An 18,054-nucleotide genomic window follows, 5' to 3' on the forward strand; every position below is an offset into this window, starting at 1 on the left:
TGTGTGTGTGTGTGTGTGTGTGCGTGTGTATGTGAGCCTGCATGTGTGTGTTTGTGTATGTGTCATCCGCATATCTGAGATTATTAATATTTTCTCCATTTACTTTGAGAACTGGACATTCTTTTGTGTTTCTAAGGATTGTTTCACTTACATGATAAAAAGGTCTGGTGACATAACACATCTTGCCTCACTCATCTTCTATTCTGCTTATATTCACTGTATTCTCCATTAATTCGTACAGCAGTGTTTTGGTCCCAGTACAAATTCTCGGTAATTCATAGATCTTTTCCATTTATATCTAGCTTTTCCAGTATTTTAAATGGCTCATCATGTCTAACTTTATCGAACGCCTTTGTATATATAAGAAGGTTTTTTTTTTTTTTCAGTGTGGAGATGTCGTCACGTTCTTTCAGACTGTCTAGAGTTTTGATAGCTCCTACTTAACTACTAAAAAGTCGATAACCCAGAATGAGGAGATTTAAGTGGCTCTAAAAAACAATTACACAATTAACATAAAACAACTATGTCTAATTATTTCTTCTATAATGATGGTAGTATATTTGGTTTATTGTCGACAAAAAAGTAGTACGCATTTGGGGTGAAAAAGAAAAACATATAAGGGTATAAAAGGCTCAAATATACAAATTTTAAAAATAAAAACAACATTAACATGTAAGTGCACGAGATGGTACAACGGTACCTGAAGAAGAGTGGCATAATTTAAATTAGCCACCTTCATCCCACATGGGAACACGTCATCTTGGAAAAGTTCCACTTGAAATAATTATACTTTGCTCGTAATTCGATTATTAGGTCTTACTGTTGACGTTCTTTCTTGCTCAAATTTCGTCTCACCTATTTTTGACAAATTAGAGAGATCTATCATAAACACAATAGAATGCGTAGCCTAAAATAATATTATTTCTTTTATTATGATGTTCAAAGCTAAGGCGTTAAGCAACTGTTTTCTTGACTAGGTCTAAATAGTAGATTTTTTTTTTTTACTGCAAAGCGTACTCCTGTTTTTCTTTTCTTGTTGTTATTTTAATGTTGTTTTAGTACTCTTACTTTACGATATTATCATTGTTGCAATTACCACTGACTCTAGATCTAATAGGAGGCCTCGTGGCCTAGATGTTAAGGCGTTCACCTCTCATTCAATAGGTCGCGGGTTCGAATCCGGATAGCGAAGGAACATTTTTTTCTCTAAAAAAAGTTCTCCTTTTACATTATTTCTTGCTCTCTAACAATGTTCTTTCGTCTCCATGACTATCTGCCCCCCCCCCCCCACCCCCTCGGATCAAGTCCTTTGTCCCCTCCTCTGGGCTCCTCACTCTTTCTGTCCTAACTTAACTTTTACTTTTATCCGCCGCTTATACCCTTTGGGTGTCTCCGGAAGAAAGAGACGTCTCTCTGCCACCAGCCGGAGAGCAGAGGTCATGGGGATGCCGTGAGTTCTTAATTAGTGTTTCCGTGACTCCATCTATCTAGGTCTTTCTCGGTCGCCCTCTACCCTTGTTGACATTGATTTCTTTTTTAATTTTGGCAAAATTTACTACCAATTGGCCGTAAAATGCCTGAAAATTTTAAAACAAAAATTATCACTCTGGTAGTGCGGTTATCGTTTTGTTTTGTTTCGTCTGACTCTCTCGTGATGTTTAAAGTTTTGTAAACTAACCCGTCAGGGGATATAACTATTACTTCCGCCATCGGGGGTTGTCGTTGTTTACGAGACAAGAAACTTGAAATCGAATGTTATTGTTTTCAACAGCCAGTGTTTCTGACATTTCGTGTGTTGAAACTGAGAACAGAGACTCATGGATACCAAAATGTCTTCATCCCGCATTGAAGCTGGGAAAGCAGGGACCACATTCGTTCATTTTATGTGTCAGCGTTGCAATTTGCCCCTGAAACTTGACTCCAGCTTCAGCGAATTGTCGAGAGACTTGTTCAAGGAACTCACAGGCAAGTCGAGAAAGAGCTTGTTGATGTGAACTTGAAGTTGACGCCAGAATCTAGAATCTTGCTCGAATCAAGTTTTACACACTAATAAATTTATGTCGTTGATACACCTTTTGACCTGTTTTAATGTAAAGGAGATATAGATCTAGATCTATATAGATCTAGAATCTTGATTTAAAAAATAGTCTTACTCTTACTAGATAGATCTAGATATTAGATTCTACTTACTTGAATTTGAAGTCTCTTGGACTTGGAACCGCCCCATCATGGGCCCATAACTGATACAATAGTAGGTCTAATAGCCTACATGAATGACTTCATTATAATAACCATGCTTTGACTTTAAAAAATCGCCCTTTCCCTTGATTTTTATTGAATCTTTAATTTGCTTTTTTGTAGTCTGGATCAGAATAATAAATCGAAGTGGCTTTTAAGTACGGCTAGCCTGAGAGTCTAGTCGTACTTAGATCTCTAGGTTTGGCCCTATTCTCTCAAACCTGTTGGTACACAGGTCTTATTAGATCTAGATCTAGATCTAGTAATTATTCAGGTTTAGAATATATATGCAAGTCAGTAAGGCAGGTTTTAGTTTTGTCTGAAATACAACCTGAGGCATTGCCAAAACTAAAAATTTCATTTATAATTCAGCCATCATTAGTAACTTGTACGGCTAGCCTGACAGTCTAGCCGTCCTTAAGTACGGCTAGCCTAGCCGTCTAGCCGTACTTAATAGCCAAGCAGTGAGTATGGCTAGCCTGCCAGTCTAGCCATACTTCTTAGAGCCTATAATTATTTTATTTAAAAAGTAAGTCTCTAGAGAGGTGGCATGACACACCTTTGACTGGTGCCAAAAGATTTAATTTCTTAACCCTTTTTGTACTGGATTCATTAATGCATTATTTTACCAAACTTTCAATTTCTTCATTTTTTCCATTATAATAAATATATATAAATTAAATATCAGATGTAGAGTTACTTATAGTTGCTAATGTCGATCTATTTCAGTTTCACCATGTCTTAGTCTTACTGGTTTCTATTCACAAGTACTGGTATTAATCCACGGCTAAACTTTCATGATGACTTTTCAACTGACTGAATTCTTAGTAGAGATCAGAACTGAGTGGGGGGAACTTCCATGCCCCTCTGCCTGAGCTCCTGAGCAATACATTACCAACATTTGTATGATAGTCAGAATCACATTCCATTTCCCACTCAGGGTAGTCCTTGTCATCTAATTCAGAAAGATTTTCAAATAATCCTTAACGTCTTTTGTGTAGTAAATGCTGTTTTTAGTACCCTTTTTGTCTCAGACGGGTGGGTAGGGGATGGGGTCTCGCTCACCACTGTACTGGTGGCTAGGCATACGGGTAGTTTTAAGCGTCACTGGTGCTCCGGTAGCAAGGGCTCAAAGAGCTAACCTCATATCTGCCAACCTGAAAGACCTTATAATTTTATAATAATAATGAAAGCAAAGGAAGGCCTACCTGGCACAAAGTATGAAAGAGAGAGGTAAAAGCTGAATCATGTTTTCTGTCTAATTCATAAATTACTTCTGATCTAAAAAGAAAATATTTTGAAGCTAAGACAGGAAACATTTGACAACTCAATCAATTTCACTACTTTTTACTTTGTTATTTCAGAGCCTCTTAGTGCTGTGTCCGACATGGAAGAGAGCATCCAAGTCATTCGAAAAGAAGTGCGTGTTGACTGCAAAAAAAATTTGATCACACCTCAGATTAAGATTTCACTGTTTGTTTACTGAGCTCTCCTGCTTAATACATTTGTTTGTTTTTTTAATCATGCTGGCTTTGAATAGACATGATAAGTCTTACAGAATTTGAGTATTTTCAAAATTATAATTTTTTTTTCTCTGTTTACTCATGAAACCAGTTGTATCAGCTTCCCTGATTTCTTGCAGATTCAGTTACATTGACTTTATAATTGTGAACCATGCGAGCAATCAAGCTGCAATCTATGTATGAAGCATCCCATAGTTCTTTCAGCAATAATAACAATACTATATTATAATTATGCATAAAGTTCTGGGTACATGTTAAAAAGAATTTTGTCAAATTATCTTCATTTTTAGAACAATAAAATTTGTCCAGTAGTGATTATTTGAGAGCGTCAGAATATAGGTTTTCAGTTTGATGTTTAAATCTCCTCCTTTAGGTGATTAAATGCAAGACTTTAAAAAAGCACAACAGTTATCTGTGTAGGGTAAGGATATGTGACCATTCATTGTTAGATGATATGTGTTGATAGATTATTAATCATTTTATTTCTTTTTCCTAGGAAATCAATTTCGAAGAGGATGAAGAGTTTAGCCGTACTATCATGCCAAGTGGCGGGTAAGTGAATTGTAAACATGAATTAATTTTTATATTGAGATCATGTTGATAATGTAGTCAAATCATTTTGATTTTTCACTAATTGCAGTGGTATTTCTTTTGTGGTGTTTGTTTTACCATTAAATTATATATCATGTTCTATTTACACAATCAACTCACATACACAGACACACACACAGACATGCACATACACGGGTGATGTCAAAGATTTAAGATTGTTTTTCATTTTTCCTTTGAAATTTGATTTGTTAATGAAAGTGTTGATTTTAAAATATTGTTGTAATAAGAACAATGTGTGTAATAATAATAATACAACTTCTTTAATTGTATCAATGATGGTGATAAACTGTCTTACATCAGGTTTGAAGAATCTAGTGACTTCACACTGGTCGGTGACCTTGGTACTGGCAGCATGGATGCCTTAAGTATACGAGCACGTGTAAGTACCTGCATGGATTTATGGAATCCAGATATTTTTCTTTAAGCCATCAAATTTCAATGAGTTTTGTGAAGTTCAGCTGTGAGTATCACTCTTAACTAATCAAATGTTATATGACATTAACCGCCATGTCAGTGCTGCATGAATATGTTTTACATTCAAGCTGTACATAACCCTATACTGACTGTTTGTTTCTCCCCTTGGCATGAAGATGTAAGCCTGTATCGACTATCTATAGCCACAATACAAAAAGGATATGTAAATGTGTTGATTACACAATTGGTCCTAAAGGAAAAATGTAATTCTTTGAGGGTAGACTTCCACATGACGGCTCTTACAATTTGAATTTTTTTTTTTTCTGTAAAAGAAGCCAAAAAGAAAATTTTAGAAAGAAAAGCTTGGGCAGGGTGAGAGAAAATCAAAAGTTCATGATAACAATTTTTAAAAAATTTGGTTTCTCACAGATATTTGGTATTGATAAAAAAAAATGTAAGAGCCGCGAGTGGTTCATGTTTTTTTAAAAATTAATTGTTTTTTCTTTTTTTGTTTTTAGGTGACTGGGCAGCTTTTTGACCTCATGTCTGGCTACTCAGAGATAGACCATCCCCTGTGTCAAGTGAGTACCGTTGCCAACAGCTGCTTTTTAATCCTGATTTTGAATTAAAGGACTTTTTTTTGCTTGTTTCACATTTGCTGTTTACAGCTTTGGCCACAATGTGATGTGGTCTACAGAGCTATTGCCGGTAAGGTAATGAAAGATTCTCTCTACTACGGGTTCATCCTTACCTGTATTTGGAAAGCAGACTTTGAGTAATTTTTCAAATTGAATCTAAAGAACCAATAACTGACCAAGGTGTCACAATGACCATTCCCAAAGTTCCTAATTGATGCCATGAATGAGATATGAGCTAAAGGTTGTTTAAATCTTCTGATCAAGCTATCAAGTTATCACATATTTTCCCTTGTCAGTACTGACTTATTTCAAAATACATGCTCTCAATTTCCCTTTGCTTTTGTTTTACCTTTTTACTGAATTGGTACATTCTTGACATTGTTTGTTGTGTCCACTGTGTAGGAGTGTACTGACCATCTACTGGACAATCTTGACTACCAGTTGAATATTGTTGAGGATGAGAACAAGGAATACAGGTATTTGTTTTTTGTCTTGTTCGTAAAGGTTGTAGAAGGGCACTTTTAACTCACTCCATGTCCAATTTTCTGCCCTCTTGGACGTAATTTCTTCCACTGGCATGCGCCCGTTTAGTTACATACCTGTAGTTTTTACCACTTATCCAAATGTTCTTGTGGGTGTTAGGAGATGGGCTTGTAGATGTTGAAGTATAATTTCCATCCTGCTGGTTTTGTCTTTATGGTTTATTTAAGCTAGCTGTGTGCAAATTATTTTCCTTTTTTACTATTAATACCTTGTTTCAGTCTGTGTGGAATAGTGTCAGGCAAGAGAATATGTTTACCATTTCAACTTGTGGAGATTGAAAAAAACCTCTAAATTTTGTTTTTGAGCCATTTCTTTCCTGATTTTCTGACCTGTGCTCTATTGTTCCTGTTACCTTTCACCTGTCAGCACCTCAGGCATTACACAGCCTTTATCATTGTCACCGCAATACTCTGTTGAGAGGGAGTGTATTTACACCAACACTGACACTTGCGCACACTCAGACTGATGCACACTAAGATAGGTTTTTTTTCTGTTTCTTATTTTTGTTAAGGTGACTGAAACAATCTTTGATTTGGGAAAGTCTTTGGAACAGTAACCACTCTCATAAATTGGTCCGCTGTATTCATGGTCAAATATTGTTTCCATACCAAACAAAGTTAGTGAACAAAGTTTGAGTTGATTTATTTTTCTGTCTGCGTTCATTTGGTGAATCCTGTTTTGTCTTGTTATACCAGTCTGTCATTCTGTTTTCATCACTCTTGTATGTGACCTTTAGTATGTTGACCTTGTGTAATGCTACCTTCAAACAATAATCTGTGTTTATCTTTTTAATGATTGGGACGGCCTCTAATGCTTCTTTGAACTAACACAAAAGAGTGTTATTCCTCTGTATTAGTTGGCAGTTGAAGGGTGCTCTGGCTTTCTCCTTTCCTTTCAAACATCTGTCGTTTTTATCTTTCCTCTTTTTTGTGTTCGTTTCTTGCTTGTAACACTTCTAATCTCTGGCACTTATAAGACCTAATTGTGTTGCAAGTGCCATAAAATGCATACTAAAACTAAAATCTCTCTATTAAACTTGTTTTCTTTGTTCAGGGAGTTTTTGGACAAGCTGGGTGTCTCGGAGGACGTTATCAATGAGGAAGAACTGGATGAAGAGCTCCTTCAGGTAAAAATATCATAGTATCATTATCATTCTAATAATAGGTAGCATTTGCTTTGCGCAAATTCCCGCTCAACAGCTTGCTCTATGCACTTTACAATCTACTTTATTACCTCAGCGGACCCGATAGCCTTCTGAAACCCATGATAACCTTCTCAAAGACTCTATCTTCTGGGAAGCTTTCAGTACAAGCTGTCATTTTCCAGGTGCTAAAACGCTAACATACTGACAAGATCTTTTACTGTCTATGGCCTGGTACTCATTTGCTGTCCATGGCCTGGTAGTCATTCACTATGGCCGGGTACTCATTTGCTGTCTGTGGTCGGGGATACCCATTCGTTGTCTATGGCTGGGTACCTATTCGCTGTCTATGGCCAGGTACCCATTCCCCTAAACTGCTATAATTGGAATAGTCTAAGATGGTCACCCATTTTCGAGGAGAAAAGTCGTCGTCTTAGACAGCATGATGTCTTGGACAGCCATTTAAGTATTTTTTAAAATGCAAAGAAATGGTCATTTGTACAGGAGCTTGTCTTGGGTGGGTGACTGTTGGAGCAGGTTCAACTGTATTTGCTGCCTTAGCGTTGTAAACATCGGAAACCTCTCCTGTGTGCACCTTATCCATTCATCTAAGCTCTTGATTGGTGTAGTCCTCCTGGTGGTGAATAAATGCTCTATCTGGACACACCTTAAGTCATGAACCACATGTGTAGAGCACAGGAGACTGAGGGACTGTACTGTTAAAAAACAGAATTTTGTGGCCGCTCTTTAACTGTCCTGCCCAAAATGTTGTCATAAGGTCATTTGTTTGTGGTTACAAGACCCATAACTAGAGTCTATGAAATCGGGAAAGCTTACTCACTCTGGTTCTTGGAAGATGTCTGGAAAAAAATTATACAGTTGAGAAAACAATGTTTCCACCCTGAGGTTTACCCCCCCCCCCCAAAAAAAAAAAGAAATTAAATGAATTAAAAGAAAGAAAGAAATTTAAAAAACAACCAATTATTTTGTTTTCAGGATGTCAGCCTTAAGCCTTTTGAGGGCAGTCATTCCTCTCCTTGGTTGAGTCTTCGGGGTTGTAGACCGTGTAACGCCCCATTTCTCTTACAGTTACTGATGGCTTTTGATATTTAAAGGGTCCAACAGGCTGTGATGTTGAAACAAAAGGCAACTCTTTGCAGTGTTTTTGCCGTCATTTTTTAGTTCAATTGTTGAACTAAGTTAAAAAAGAAAGATATTTTTGTTAAATAAGTAAACATTTTCCATCTGATATTTTGGTCTCGTCGTTGTAGCTGCGTGAGGAGGAAAAAATCTTACAACAGCAGCTACTGGAAGCAGAGAAGGAGAGGGCAAAGGTCGCAGAGGCTATGGAGAAGGAGAAGGAAAAGGCCAAGCAGTTGGATTTAGAAGAAGAAAAGTGAGTCTTGTGGAGTGGGGGTTCATCATTAGACTCAGCTTTGAGGAACTTTTGCTATGCGACAGTCATGTTTCCTTTGCCTGTAGTTCTCTACTTACTTTAACAATACTTTGTCCATCATTATCTGACGGTGACCGACACATCTGTAGAGAAGACGTTTTTCTTAATGAGAAAGAAGAAATAGGGATTAAGATGACTTATGGCTTCTGCTATGACCGATGAAACCTATTCTGGCATAAAGAAATGGGTTTTGGTTGCTGTTTTTGTTTTGTTTCGTCAGCTTGTTTTTGTCATGTGTGTATTTAGTTATTTCATCGTTTAGATCTTACTCTTTTCATTTTGTCCCATTTTTTTTTAGGGAGGGGATAGGATGTGGGGGTGCATGTGGTTGGAAATTAAAGTAGCTTTTAGTCGGCAATGTACCAAGTTAGTGACCAAAAACCATTTTAGAAGTTATAAATTAGACATGAGTCTTTGAATTAATCTCATAACGGTATATTTGCCAAGCAGAGTACTTTTCAACTGTTATTTTTATTTCAGGTACTGGAAGGAATTCAATGACCAGAGCAGACTTGCTCTTGACCTAGAGGATGAGCAGCGAAGGTGATTTATCCTTATTGTTGTTTTAATTAATTATTTATCTGTTGCTCGATGTAACATTTTTTGCATTTTGAGATTTATTGTCTTTGTACGCAAGTTTTGCTTCCACCACTACTCTTCATTTTCCCCTGTTTGTTTTGTTTCTAGATGTCAGCTCTTGTCAACTTGGGCTCTGTCAGTATAGTATGACCTGGTCCTTCACATTTTAGAATACTTCTAGTACGAAGATCTCTTTGAAATTCAGTATTTCTCAAAAAATCATTTTGACAGACTGCTATGCAAAGCGCACGGATCGGATTAACGAGTAAATTTCCTCTTTGGAGAGTGGTGGCTCAGAGTTCCCCATGTGGTATGGATACGATAGTAGAACACGACGTAAGGATAGGATTAAAGAAAGGGGAGGAGGCTTTATATTTAATGAGTAAGATAATTGAATCTTGCTTGTTCTCTTTTTTTTTTCAGTGTGGACAACCAGCTGAAGTATGCTCAAGCTCAGTTGGACAGACTCAAGAAGACAAATGTGTTCAACGCAACATTCCACATCTGGTTAGTGCCTCTAAGTAACCGGTGACTTGCTTTGAGTTCTGTATTGTGAAGTACAAAGTTGAAGTTGGATTTTTGCTCCGTTCATTATTTCGAATTTGGTTGGGTTTATTTTATGTGTGCATCAGCCATGAGTTTGATACATGATTTGTCAGCTAAATTGTACATGATTTGGAAACATTCAGTTTTGTCAATACTTGACATTTACACGATGTTACTGTATTTTGTTTCTTTTTTTTATATAGACTATACAAATGAGCTAGTGTTGTGTGCTGAAGTAAAAGTGGCATATTTGTCTATTTTCTTTTCGGCAGGCATGATGGAGAGTTTGGCACTATAAATGACTTCCGATTAGGAAGACTTCCTGGCACAAATGTAAGTTGCAGTGTCATGTTGCATGCTGCTGCCTTTTCTCCCTTCTTGTTGCATGCTGTGACAACAGGCCTGATCAGGCAAAATGAAGCCTGATTTTAATTTTGATGTAAAATGAAGCTATGCGGTGTGTGCATATAAATTTTATCAAATACATTATGTTCAGAATAACTTGCAATCTGCAATTTGCAACTTCTGGAACTAGCTAACTAGCAATGGACCCGCCTGTACCACTGTTTTCCATGGGTAAGATAAATGAAGAGTCTACGGCTATATATTGGATTTCTTTTTTTTTTTTCTTTTTATGATTGTTAACAAACATGATTTACTTGAACCTGATTCAGGTATGTTTTGGGGATTCCTGTTTACTTTTATCCTTGCATTGCTAAACCGATGCTGAACAGTAGACGCTTCTTTTATTTTTTTTAAAATGGAACATGAAACCGATGGCTTGATTCTGGTTTATTTGAGGATATTTATGACTTGTGATATGGTTGCTAGTGTTATATAATGCCTGTTATGTTTGTTTTCCTCAGGTGGAGTGGTCAGAAATCAATGCAGCATGGGGTCAAGTGGTTCTCCTTCTGGTTTCGCTGGCCAACAAAATTGGTCTCAACTTTACAAAGTGAGCAAATTTGTTGACAAGTTGAAAGAACCGAGACTTAAACCTCACTAATGTTGAGTCCATGTGGAAAGATAATATATAGTGTGTAATGATTGGGAATAGATAGACAAGTGGAAAAGGGTGGGGGGTGTTGCTTTGTAAAGTCACCCCCTTTTATTTGTGTTTATTTATTTTTCTTCAATTATGTTCATTTTGATAGTAATTATTAATTGGATGTTGCCCCCTAGCTAAAAATTTACCTCTCTTAAGCGAGATTTTTCAAAGATAATGGGAATGAATTGTTAGTGCAACATCAAAGCAACACAGAGAACTTGCGTTTTCTTATTGTAGCTGATCAGTTATCTTTCATGAATGTGCTTTTTCATATTTGTTCAGAATAGTTCAGTGGAATGACTGGACATGAACATTTTCTATTTAATATTTGTAATGTGGGTGTACTTTTTAGTCATGATGATAAATGTTTTCAGTTTCTCTAAGTAAAATGTCAGATCAAAATTGCAGTTACAATCTTATTAAAGAACCTTTTGCAAGGTTAAAATTTTTCAACTCTATGGATTTCTGTGATGTATAGGGTACTAGTCAGCTTACTGAACTTTGTCATATTCTGTGTAAAAGGCGTTAACAAATTCAAGTTTTTCCTCAAAATAGGATTTATTCATTTTAATGAAGAAGTACTTTGTTGTGTGTATGGAACAGTTTGTTATAAAATAATCAAAAGTGTTTTACATTACTTTACAAGCATGCGTTAGCAGTAACATGGATTTTATTGCTGTTTTTTTCCCCCCTGAGTCAAGATGTTGACTGTCACTCTCTTTTATAATAATTCATAACTGGTAAATGATAACATGAGTAGCATGATGTTTTGTTGTTTCACTGTGTGAACAGGTACAGACCCGTCCCCTATGGCAACCACTCTTACATAGAAGTCTTGGATGAAAAGAAAGAACTTCCCTTGTACGGCTCAGGAGGCATCCGTTTCCTTTGGGATACAAAGTAAGTCTTTTTGTTTTAGTTCAAATCTAGTCTTTATGCTATATTGTTCTGCTTCGGTGGCGTTGGTAGCGACGGACTTGTAATCGTGAGACTCCGGGTTCTGGGAGTCGAGCCTCAGCTCGGTTGGACGTTGTGTCCTAGGCAAAGGCACTTTACACAAATTTCCCATTTGGCTTGGTCCTTTCGGAGATGGACGTTAAACTCAGAGGCCCGCCTCTTAAATTACCTAATAATGTTGATAGGGGCACTAAACTTGTACAATTTAATAACTTTTTTGTTCTGTTTCATATTTCTGCTTTTCCTTTAATCCCTTAAAAAAAAAGGTCAGGGTTTTCCACTTGCAGGTTGTTTGTCCAGCCAGTGTTGTGTTCCTCCCCCGTATCTTGTCCGTTTCCTTCAGTCCCAATACCTAGTGCACTGTGCTAGTCAAATTCGTTTGATTGAGTCGGGGCCTGCCAGATTTTCCTTCACATAGGAGACAAACGCTTTCATTTTGGCACAGTTAGACCAAATTCGACTGTGACCTTCAGAAACAAGTGTGTTTGTTTTTCAAGGGTATTAGTTGAATCAGTTGTATTGTGTGTCTGTAGACTAAGCTTCAAATAGTTTAGTTGACAATATATTTAAATGAAGTTCTTTTAATTCTTGTTTTCTTTTAGGTTTGACTCTGCCATGGTTGCCTTTTTAGAGTGCTTGCAGCAGGTAAGCTATCCCAATACGAATTTTTCATCGTGCATTTATTCAGTTTAATATCATTATATTATGCTTGGAGGCAGGGTTTAAAAAAAAATAAAAAAATATGGGTTTAAGAAAATTTTCTTTAATGCCATAGAACTTTAAGCTTACATTGTACCATTGAAAAGATTGTGTGAAATTGATCACGGCATACAGTCTGTTGGTGTAAGGAGTGTAGAAATCTCTGTGGACAGAGATTTGCTTGAGACATTGAATTTCATTTATAAATATTAAACTTTGTGATATGTGGGTCTATTACACAATAGTTATTTCATATAGTGTGTTGGAAGATTGATGAATATGGAAGGCCATAAATGCTTTCTTTTGTTAGTTATCTCAATCTGGTTCATACTAGCAGAATTTCATTCATTGTTCCCAATACCTGCTGTGCTCTTTCAGTTCCGAGATGAAGTTCAGAAAGAAGACTCAAGTTTCAACCTTCCTTACAAAATGAGCAAAGGGAAAATCTTCGAAGGAGAGAAGACCCAGTATTCCATCAAGTAAGTCTAGTTTAGTTGTCTCATACTGTTTTTTCATATTTGTTTTCAAAGGGAACAACCTGTGTCTCCGGTTAAGTTGTTAGGCGCTTCACATTCACACTCGAAAGACCTGAGTTCCATTTCTGTGTGGGGAAAATTTTTATTGATTACCTCTATCCCTTTTTTTCGCCCCCTCCTGCCCACCCAGCAGAAATGGGTACCTGACTTCGAGTTGGGGAAGTAAAGGCAGCATAGAAAGGAACCGGACACCCTACCTCAATATGCCGAAGGCCCAGGAAGTTGTTTCACTAACAAGGCAATCCCCAATGTCCGGATCGGATACGGGAACAACTTTACTTTTTTTTACCTCTGTCCCTCTCTATCCTTCTGCAGGGATATTTAATCCCTCTCAGTCCGGGTTGGCCCTCATAAGTGATCTAAATTGTATTGATGGTGTTAAACACCTGCATCAAAAAAAAAAAGAAAAAGAAGAAGGAACTGACACTTCGTGGGTGGTTGGAGGGTGGCACTAGTAGATACTGCTTGTTTACTTTCCCTCCATTGTTTCTGTATGTCTAGCTTGCTTTTTTCCCCCAGAACATTGTGTATGTTATTGGGTTGTTGTGTTTTCCTTTGCTCAAAACCTAAGCAAACGCTTTGTTCAATGGGCTGTTGACTACTGAGCACATCTGTTGGTCTGACCACCGACATAAATGGACAGAATGAGCATTTGAAGGTGACCATGTCCATCACATTGGTAGAGATGTGTACACATGGCAGGTTTTGTTAGTCGATGGTGTTTTGAAATCGTGAAAACCATTCGCCTCCACCCTACAGTACAGAAATGATATGAGCACCAAGAATGTCACCTTTCTATTATGCTCACCAATATAAGGAATAATGGCTTTCAGAAAGCATTTTCTGAATTAAATTGACTGTCATACAACATTTATTGGTAATTTTTTTATCTGACAATCCTGATTGCCTTGGGAAATGGTTCAACACTGTTAACTGTATAAAAAGATGAGAACAGAGTTTCAATTTATGTTTCGAAAATAAGATTCCTTTGATTGTTTTATCAGAGTCTATGTGTAGTACAATAAGTTCCTTCTTTTTTTAGTTTGGTGGGTGGCTGACAGATGCTCTGGTGTGATTTCTGATCAACCATTTATTGTCCTTATTTCTACTCTTTCTTTTTTTGTATGTTACTCTCTAGTGACACCTCCAATCTAAGGCATTTGTATGACCTAATTGAGTTGCAAGTGCTGCAAAACTCTTACTAAAATTTTAAAAACTTAATTCTAACCTTGAAGGAAATGATGAGGCATAAAGAGGACCAAGTTATTCAATATTTCAAACATTCTTTTGCTTCCTATACATTCTCACCACCAACATTCTCTAACCACATTTCTGCGTATGTTCCGCAGAATGCAGTTCAATTCGGAGGAACAGTGGACCAAAGCTCTCAAGTACATGCTAACCAACCTCAAGTGGGCTTTGGCTTGGCTGTCTGCCCGCAGGAGTCTGGGAGAATGACCATGCAGTCTTGAAAGCAAACTAGTAGAGAGCGACTGAAATTAACTTTAAAAAAATAATTTTTAAGTTACAATTCTACACAGGAATACAATACAACTAATTTCTGTAATTACCAAATACTGTGAATGCCTAAACTTTTTCATTAAAAAACCCAACTTTTAAAAGTAATTGCTCTGTTCAGGAAACAAACTTGTTTAAAAATTGTGGCCTGCAGAGAAAGCTGAATAAATGGTGTTGGATAGAAACTGAACTGTTGGTTGAATATGGTTGAGCATTTCCCATCATTGTCTGTCTATTGCATGAAAAACTGACTTAATTGTACAATGAAAATGTGCTTAGTAAATGAAAAAAAAAAATTGGCTTGTGATCAGCTATTTTGCAAGACAGGCAGTTGATACGAATCTTGACTGATGCTTTAACGAAATGGTGACATTGATAATGATGATTGCATTCGTGTTATAGTGTGCACTGAATGGTCATTGGTAAATGCTCTACAATTTCCTAGCAAACCTGATGCGACAATGTGGATTTTTCAGGTTCTGTATAAGCAAGATGAATGATATGCTGAGTACTTCTTTCTATTGTTTCATGCATAAATATATTCCTCTGTGTGTGTGTGCTTGCTTGTGTATGTGTGTATGTGAGAGAGAGAGAGATAGTGTGTAATGGTGTGTGTGTGAATGTGTGTGTGTGTGTGTGTGTGTGTGTGTGTGCATGCGAGAGAGGGAGAGAGAGAGAGAGAGGGAGAGAATTTTATGTGTGTCTCAGATTACCAAGTCTTTCAAATTGCTATGTCAAGCATTTGCATAAAAGCCAACCCCTCTAATAACATGTAATTGCTTGTGTTAGAAAAAATATATTCAAACATGCTCATAGTCATAGTTTGTCCTCTCTTCTGTATTGTCCTGATATTCCTACATCCATTGGCTTTCTTTTTTTAAACTTTACCTCATCATCACTGTATGCATCCAAGTGTAACCCCCCCCCCCAAGTGCTCATTCTCTCTTACTTGCCCTTACAGTCTATACTATTTTGTTTCACCTGTCTTCAAAATTCTAATTTTTGTCAGTATGTTTGTACATGCATACATGTAGATGCTCACTTACCATTCCAATTTCTGGCAGTAGTAATCCAACCATGGTTATTGCAAGAATATTTGGCAGGTACTTTTGGTATTGGTATTACTGTTGTTTATTAATTAGCTGTTTTCTTTTTTGTGTGCGTGTCACAGAGCTGGGTATACAAAAGTCTTGAGAGAAAAAAATTCATATTTGCTTATTCCCATCTAGATCTAAATCTCTTTCTGTTTGTGCTACAGTAGTCTCTGCCTAAGATCCCACCTCTTACGATCCCGGTTCGCTTAAGATTCCCGCTGTTTTAACAAAACAGAATTTTTACTATACAAAAGTCACCCTTAAGATCCCGCTCTGATTCACTCTGAAGGTCTACATTCGGCTAAGATCCCGCATTTCTGATCATAATTTGCGGAATAAAAACCCGGGTGGGCACAGCCGATCAAACAACAGTGAAAAGTTGAGATCAATAAACTGTCCGTCGCGTCAAAGATCAGCCACTATCGTGAATGTGATCACATACACGTTGTAAAACAGGATGAAGCGATACAATGTTTGCCCCCGACGGGATCACATCGGGGTGTGAACTGACCGACGCGTTTGTTTTCCCCACGCTGGGTGGATAGGGCCTACACGTTCGTTCCAGGCGGGATCACATCGAACCGTGATCTCTTCCATGACCATTGGAGTAGACGTTGATTGCAGCAGTTGTCTCTACACCTGAATTTGCTAGACAGACTGAATTTTAATTGGTGTGTTCACGACATAATGGTGTGTAACGACACAGGCATTTTGGGAGGAGGGGGGGACTCGGTAAGAGATTGAAAGCTATAAGTTTTCGACAGGTAAAGGTGAGGGGCAACTGAATAAACGTAGATCTTGAGACTCATGATTGGATAATAAGTGAAAATGGCACGCCTTATGGCACTATGCCCTGTGATAGGCCATCAAGGTTAACCACTCTTTGCTCGCCATATATATGTCATAAACCCACCAAGGGGTCACATCAGTTCATTTTAGGGTGGAGGGAGACCATTTTACAGATTGTAAGTAATGTAAGCCTTAACATGGGTCCCCATAGATTCTTCCCTGGGATCGTCGGTTAAGATCGCGGTTCGCCTAAGATCCCGCATTTCCTTGCTCCCGAGCACCGGGATCTTAGGCAGAGACTACTGTATTTGATTTCAAAATTTTTCAGAATGTGGGTGCCTGAAAAGATATTTTAAATTTTTTGGCTGTGTTAACTCAAGCATTTCAGAGTATACCTTCAGTGTTATTATTAGTGTGGGTGAGCCTCTTTCATTTCTTTTCTTTTTGTTCTGGCTTTTCTAAAACAGGGTTCTTATTTTTTTTGTTACACAGTAGGTCTAGTGGTAGTATTATGAGGCTTTTTTTGTGTGTGTGGAAAAGCCATTTCTTTTTTATTAAGCAATTCGTTCAGTCACAACACCATCCATATATACCAGAGGGTGAGTTGCAATGTCTTTGGGTGAAGCAAGCTTACAAAGAGAATTCTTTCTCTTTTGTAAATATTTATGCAAAAGATTTTGACAAATAAACTTTATCAAGCTGTTCTGGTTGCCTGCTTTTTTTGTATTGCTCCTATGTACTTTGTGGTGTTCTGTCTCTGCGTCAACCTTTAGGCCAAAATAGTTTTTTGACTTTTCATTTCTTGACTTATTATGGATAGTAGCATTCTCCTTTGGTTAGAATTGGTGACGTACGGTAAGCCAGTTCACAAAACAAAATGTTCTTTTCATTTGTTTATTGGCTTTTTTGTCAAAGAAGTTAAATGAATTCAAGTGGGGGTGTTTTTGGGATGTACCTATGGGCTTTTGGCTATTTCACCTCTTGTCTAAGTTCTGTCTCTATGTGAATGCTTAATTGTGTATGATGTATGTATGTACTCCACTGTATTGTTAGGTTCTACTTTTCTTCTTTCCCTCTGTTGTTTCTACCCATCTGTCTTACTTTTCCTGTGCAATAAGTAACCTTTTTTGTGTTTTATGTGCTTTTCTTCTTCTCAAATCAACCATACAGTTACAATGCAGGTACCAAGTTCTACCAAGATTGTTTCTGGCACTGTATCGATTATTTCTAGAATGTCTTAATTCTGTGAACATATTTCATACAGTTGTATCCAACAAAACCAAACCGGATTAATCTGAAAACCAGGTAAACTGAAAGAAAATAGAAACCTGGATCGTTGCCAATCTTATTGACAGTACAAGAGAAGCTATTACGGGCCGACAGATGAACTGAGCAGAAAGACCCAATACATTTATGGCAGATACCTGACTTCAAGTGTGATGCGATCAAAAAGAAGAAACTTGGGTTTATTTCTTTGCTGTTTCAGTCTCTATAAACATGACTAAACTAAAGAAAATCTGCCTGTCCTGATTTCGGTGCAGACTTCATATTACATCTGTATCAATTATAATTACATGTACATATTTTATAGATAGTATCGTGTTTTCAAATTCCAAAAATAATTTTAAATGTTTAGTATTTTTAAAGTGAGTACCGTGCAGGCCTTGTGTGTCCGCCTCATCTTCTCTCCCCAGTAAAACATTTAGACTAGAGCCCCCCCCCC

General features: G+C 37.3%; 1 protein-coding gene across 2 annotated transcripts in view; it reads left to right on the forward strand.

Annotated features, from left to right (window-relative positions):
- Window positions 1-14,744, forward strand: part of LOC101848114 (beclin-1) — a 15,565-nt gene extending 821 nt beyond the window's left edge. The window contains exons 2-17 of one of the 2 annotated variants that reach the window (XM_005099920.3): window positions 1,772-1,965; window positions 3,603-3,658; window positions 4,258-4,313; window positions 4,674-4,752; window positions 5,306-5,368; window positions 5,828-5,901; window positions 7,022-7,094; window positions 8,381-8,505; window positions 9,046-9,108; window positions 9,568-9,651; window positions 9,963-10,023; window positions 10,557-10,645; window positions 11,531-11,638; window positions 12,298-12,340; window positions 12,773-12,873; window positions 14,280-14,744. In XM_005099920.3, coding sequence (XP_005099977.1) covers window positions 1,818-1,965; window positions 3,603-3,658; window positions 4,258-4,313; window positions 4,674-4,752; window positions 5,306-5,368; window positions 5,828-5,901; window positions 7,022-7,094; window positions 8,381-8,505; window positions 9,046-9,108; window positions 9,568-9,651; window positions 9,963-10,023; window positions 10,557-10,645; window positions 11,531-11,638; window positions 12,298-12,340; window positions 12,773-12,873; window positions 14,280-14,388 — 1,332 coding nt within the window. In that variant the 5' untranslated portion in view covers window positions 1,772-1,817 and the 3' untranslated portion in view covers window positions 14,389-14,744. Of the gene's footprint in view, window positions 1-1,697; window positions 1,966-3,602; window positions 3,659-4,257; window positions 4,314-4,673; window positions 4,753-5,305; window positions 5,369-5,827; window positions 5,902-7,021; window positions 7,095-8,380; window positions 8,506-9,045; window positions 9,109-9,567; window positions 9,652-9,962; window positions 10,024-10,556; window positions 10,646-11,530; window positions 11,639-12,297; window positions 12,341-12,772; window positions 12,874-14,279 lie in introns of those variants that run through there. The other variant, XM_005099919.3, reaches the window with a different exon arrangement.
- Window positions 14,745-18,054: the final 3,310 nt, after the last annotated feature.

The sequence above is a fragment of the Aplysia californica genome, unplaced genomic scaffold (genome assembly GCF_000002075.1).
Source record: "Aplysia californica isolate F4 #8 unplaced genomic scaffold, AplCal3.0 scaffold00229, whole genome shotgun sequence".
In the NCBI taxonomy this organism is placed as follows: domain Eukaryota; kingdom Metazoa; phylum Mollusca; class Gastropoda; order Aplysiida; family Aplysiidae; genus Aplysia; species Aplysia californica.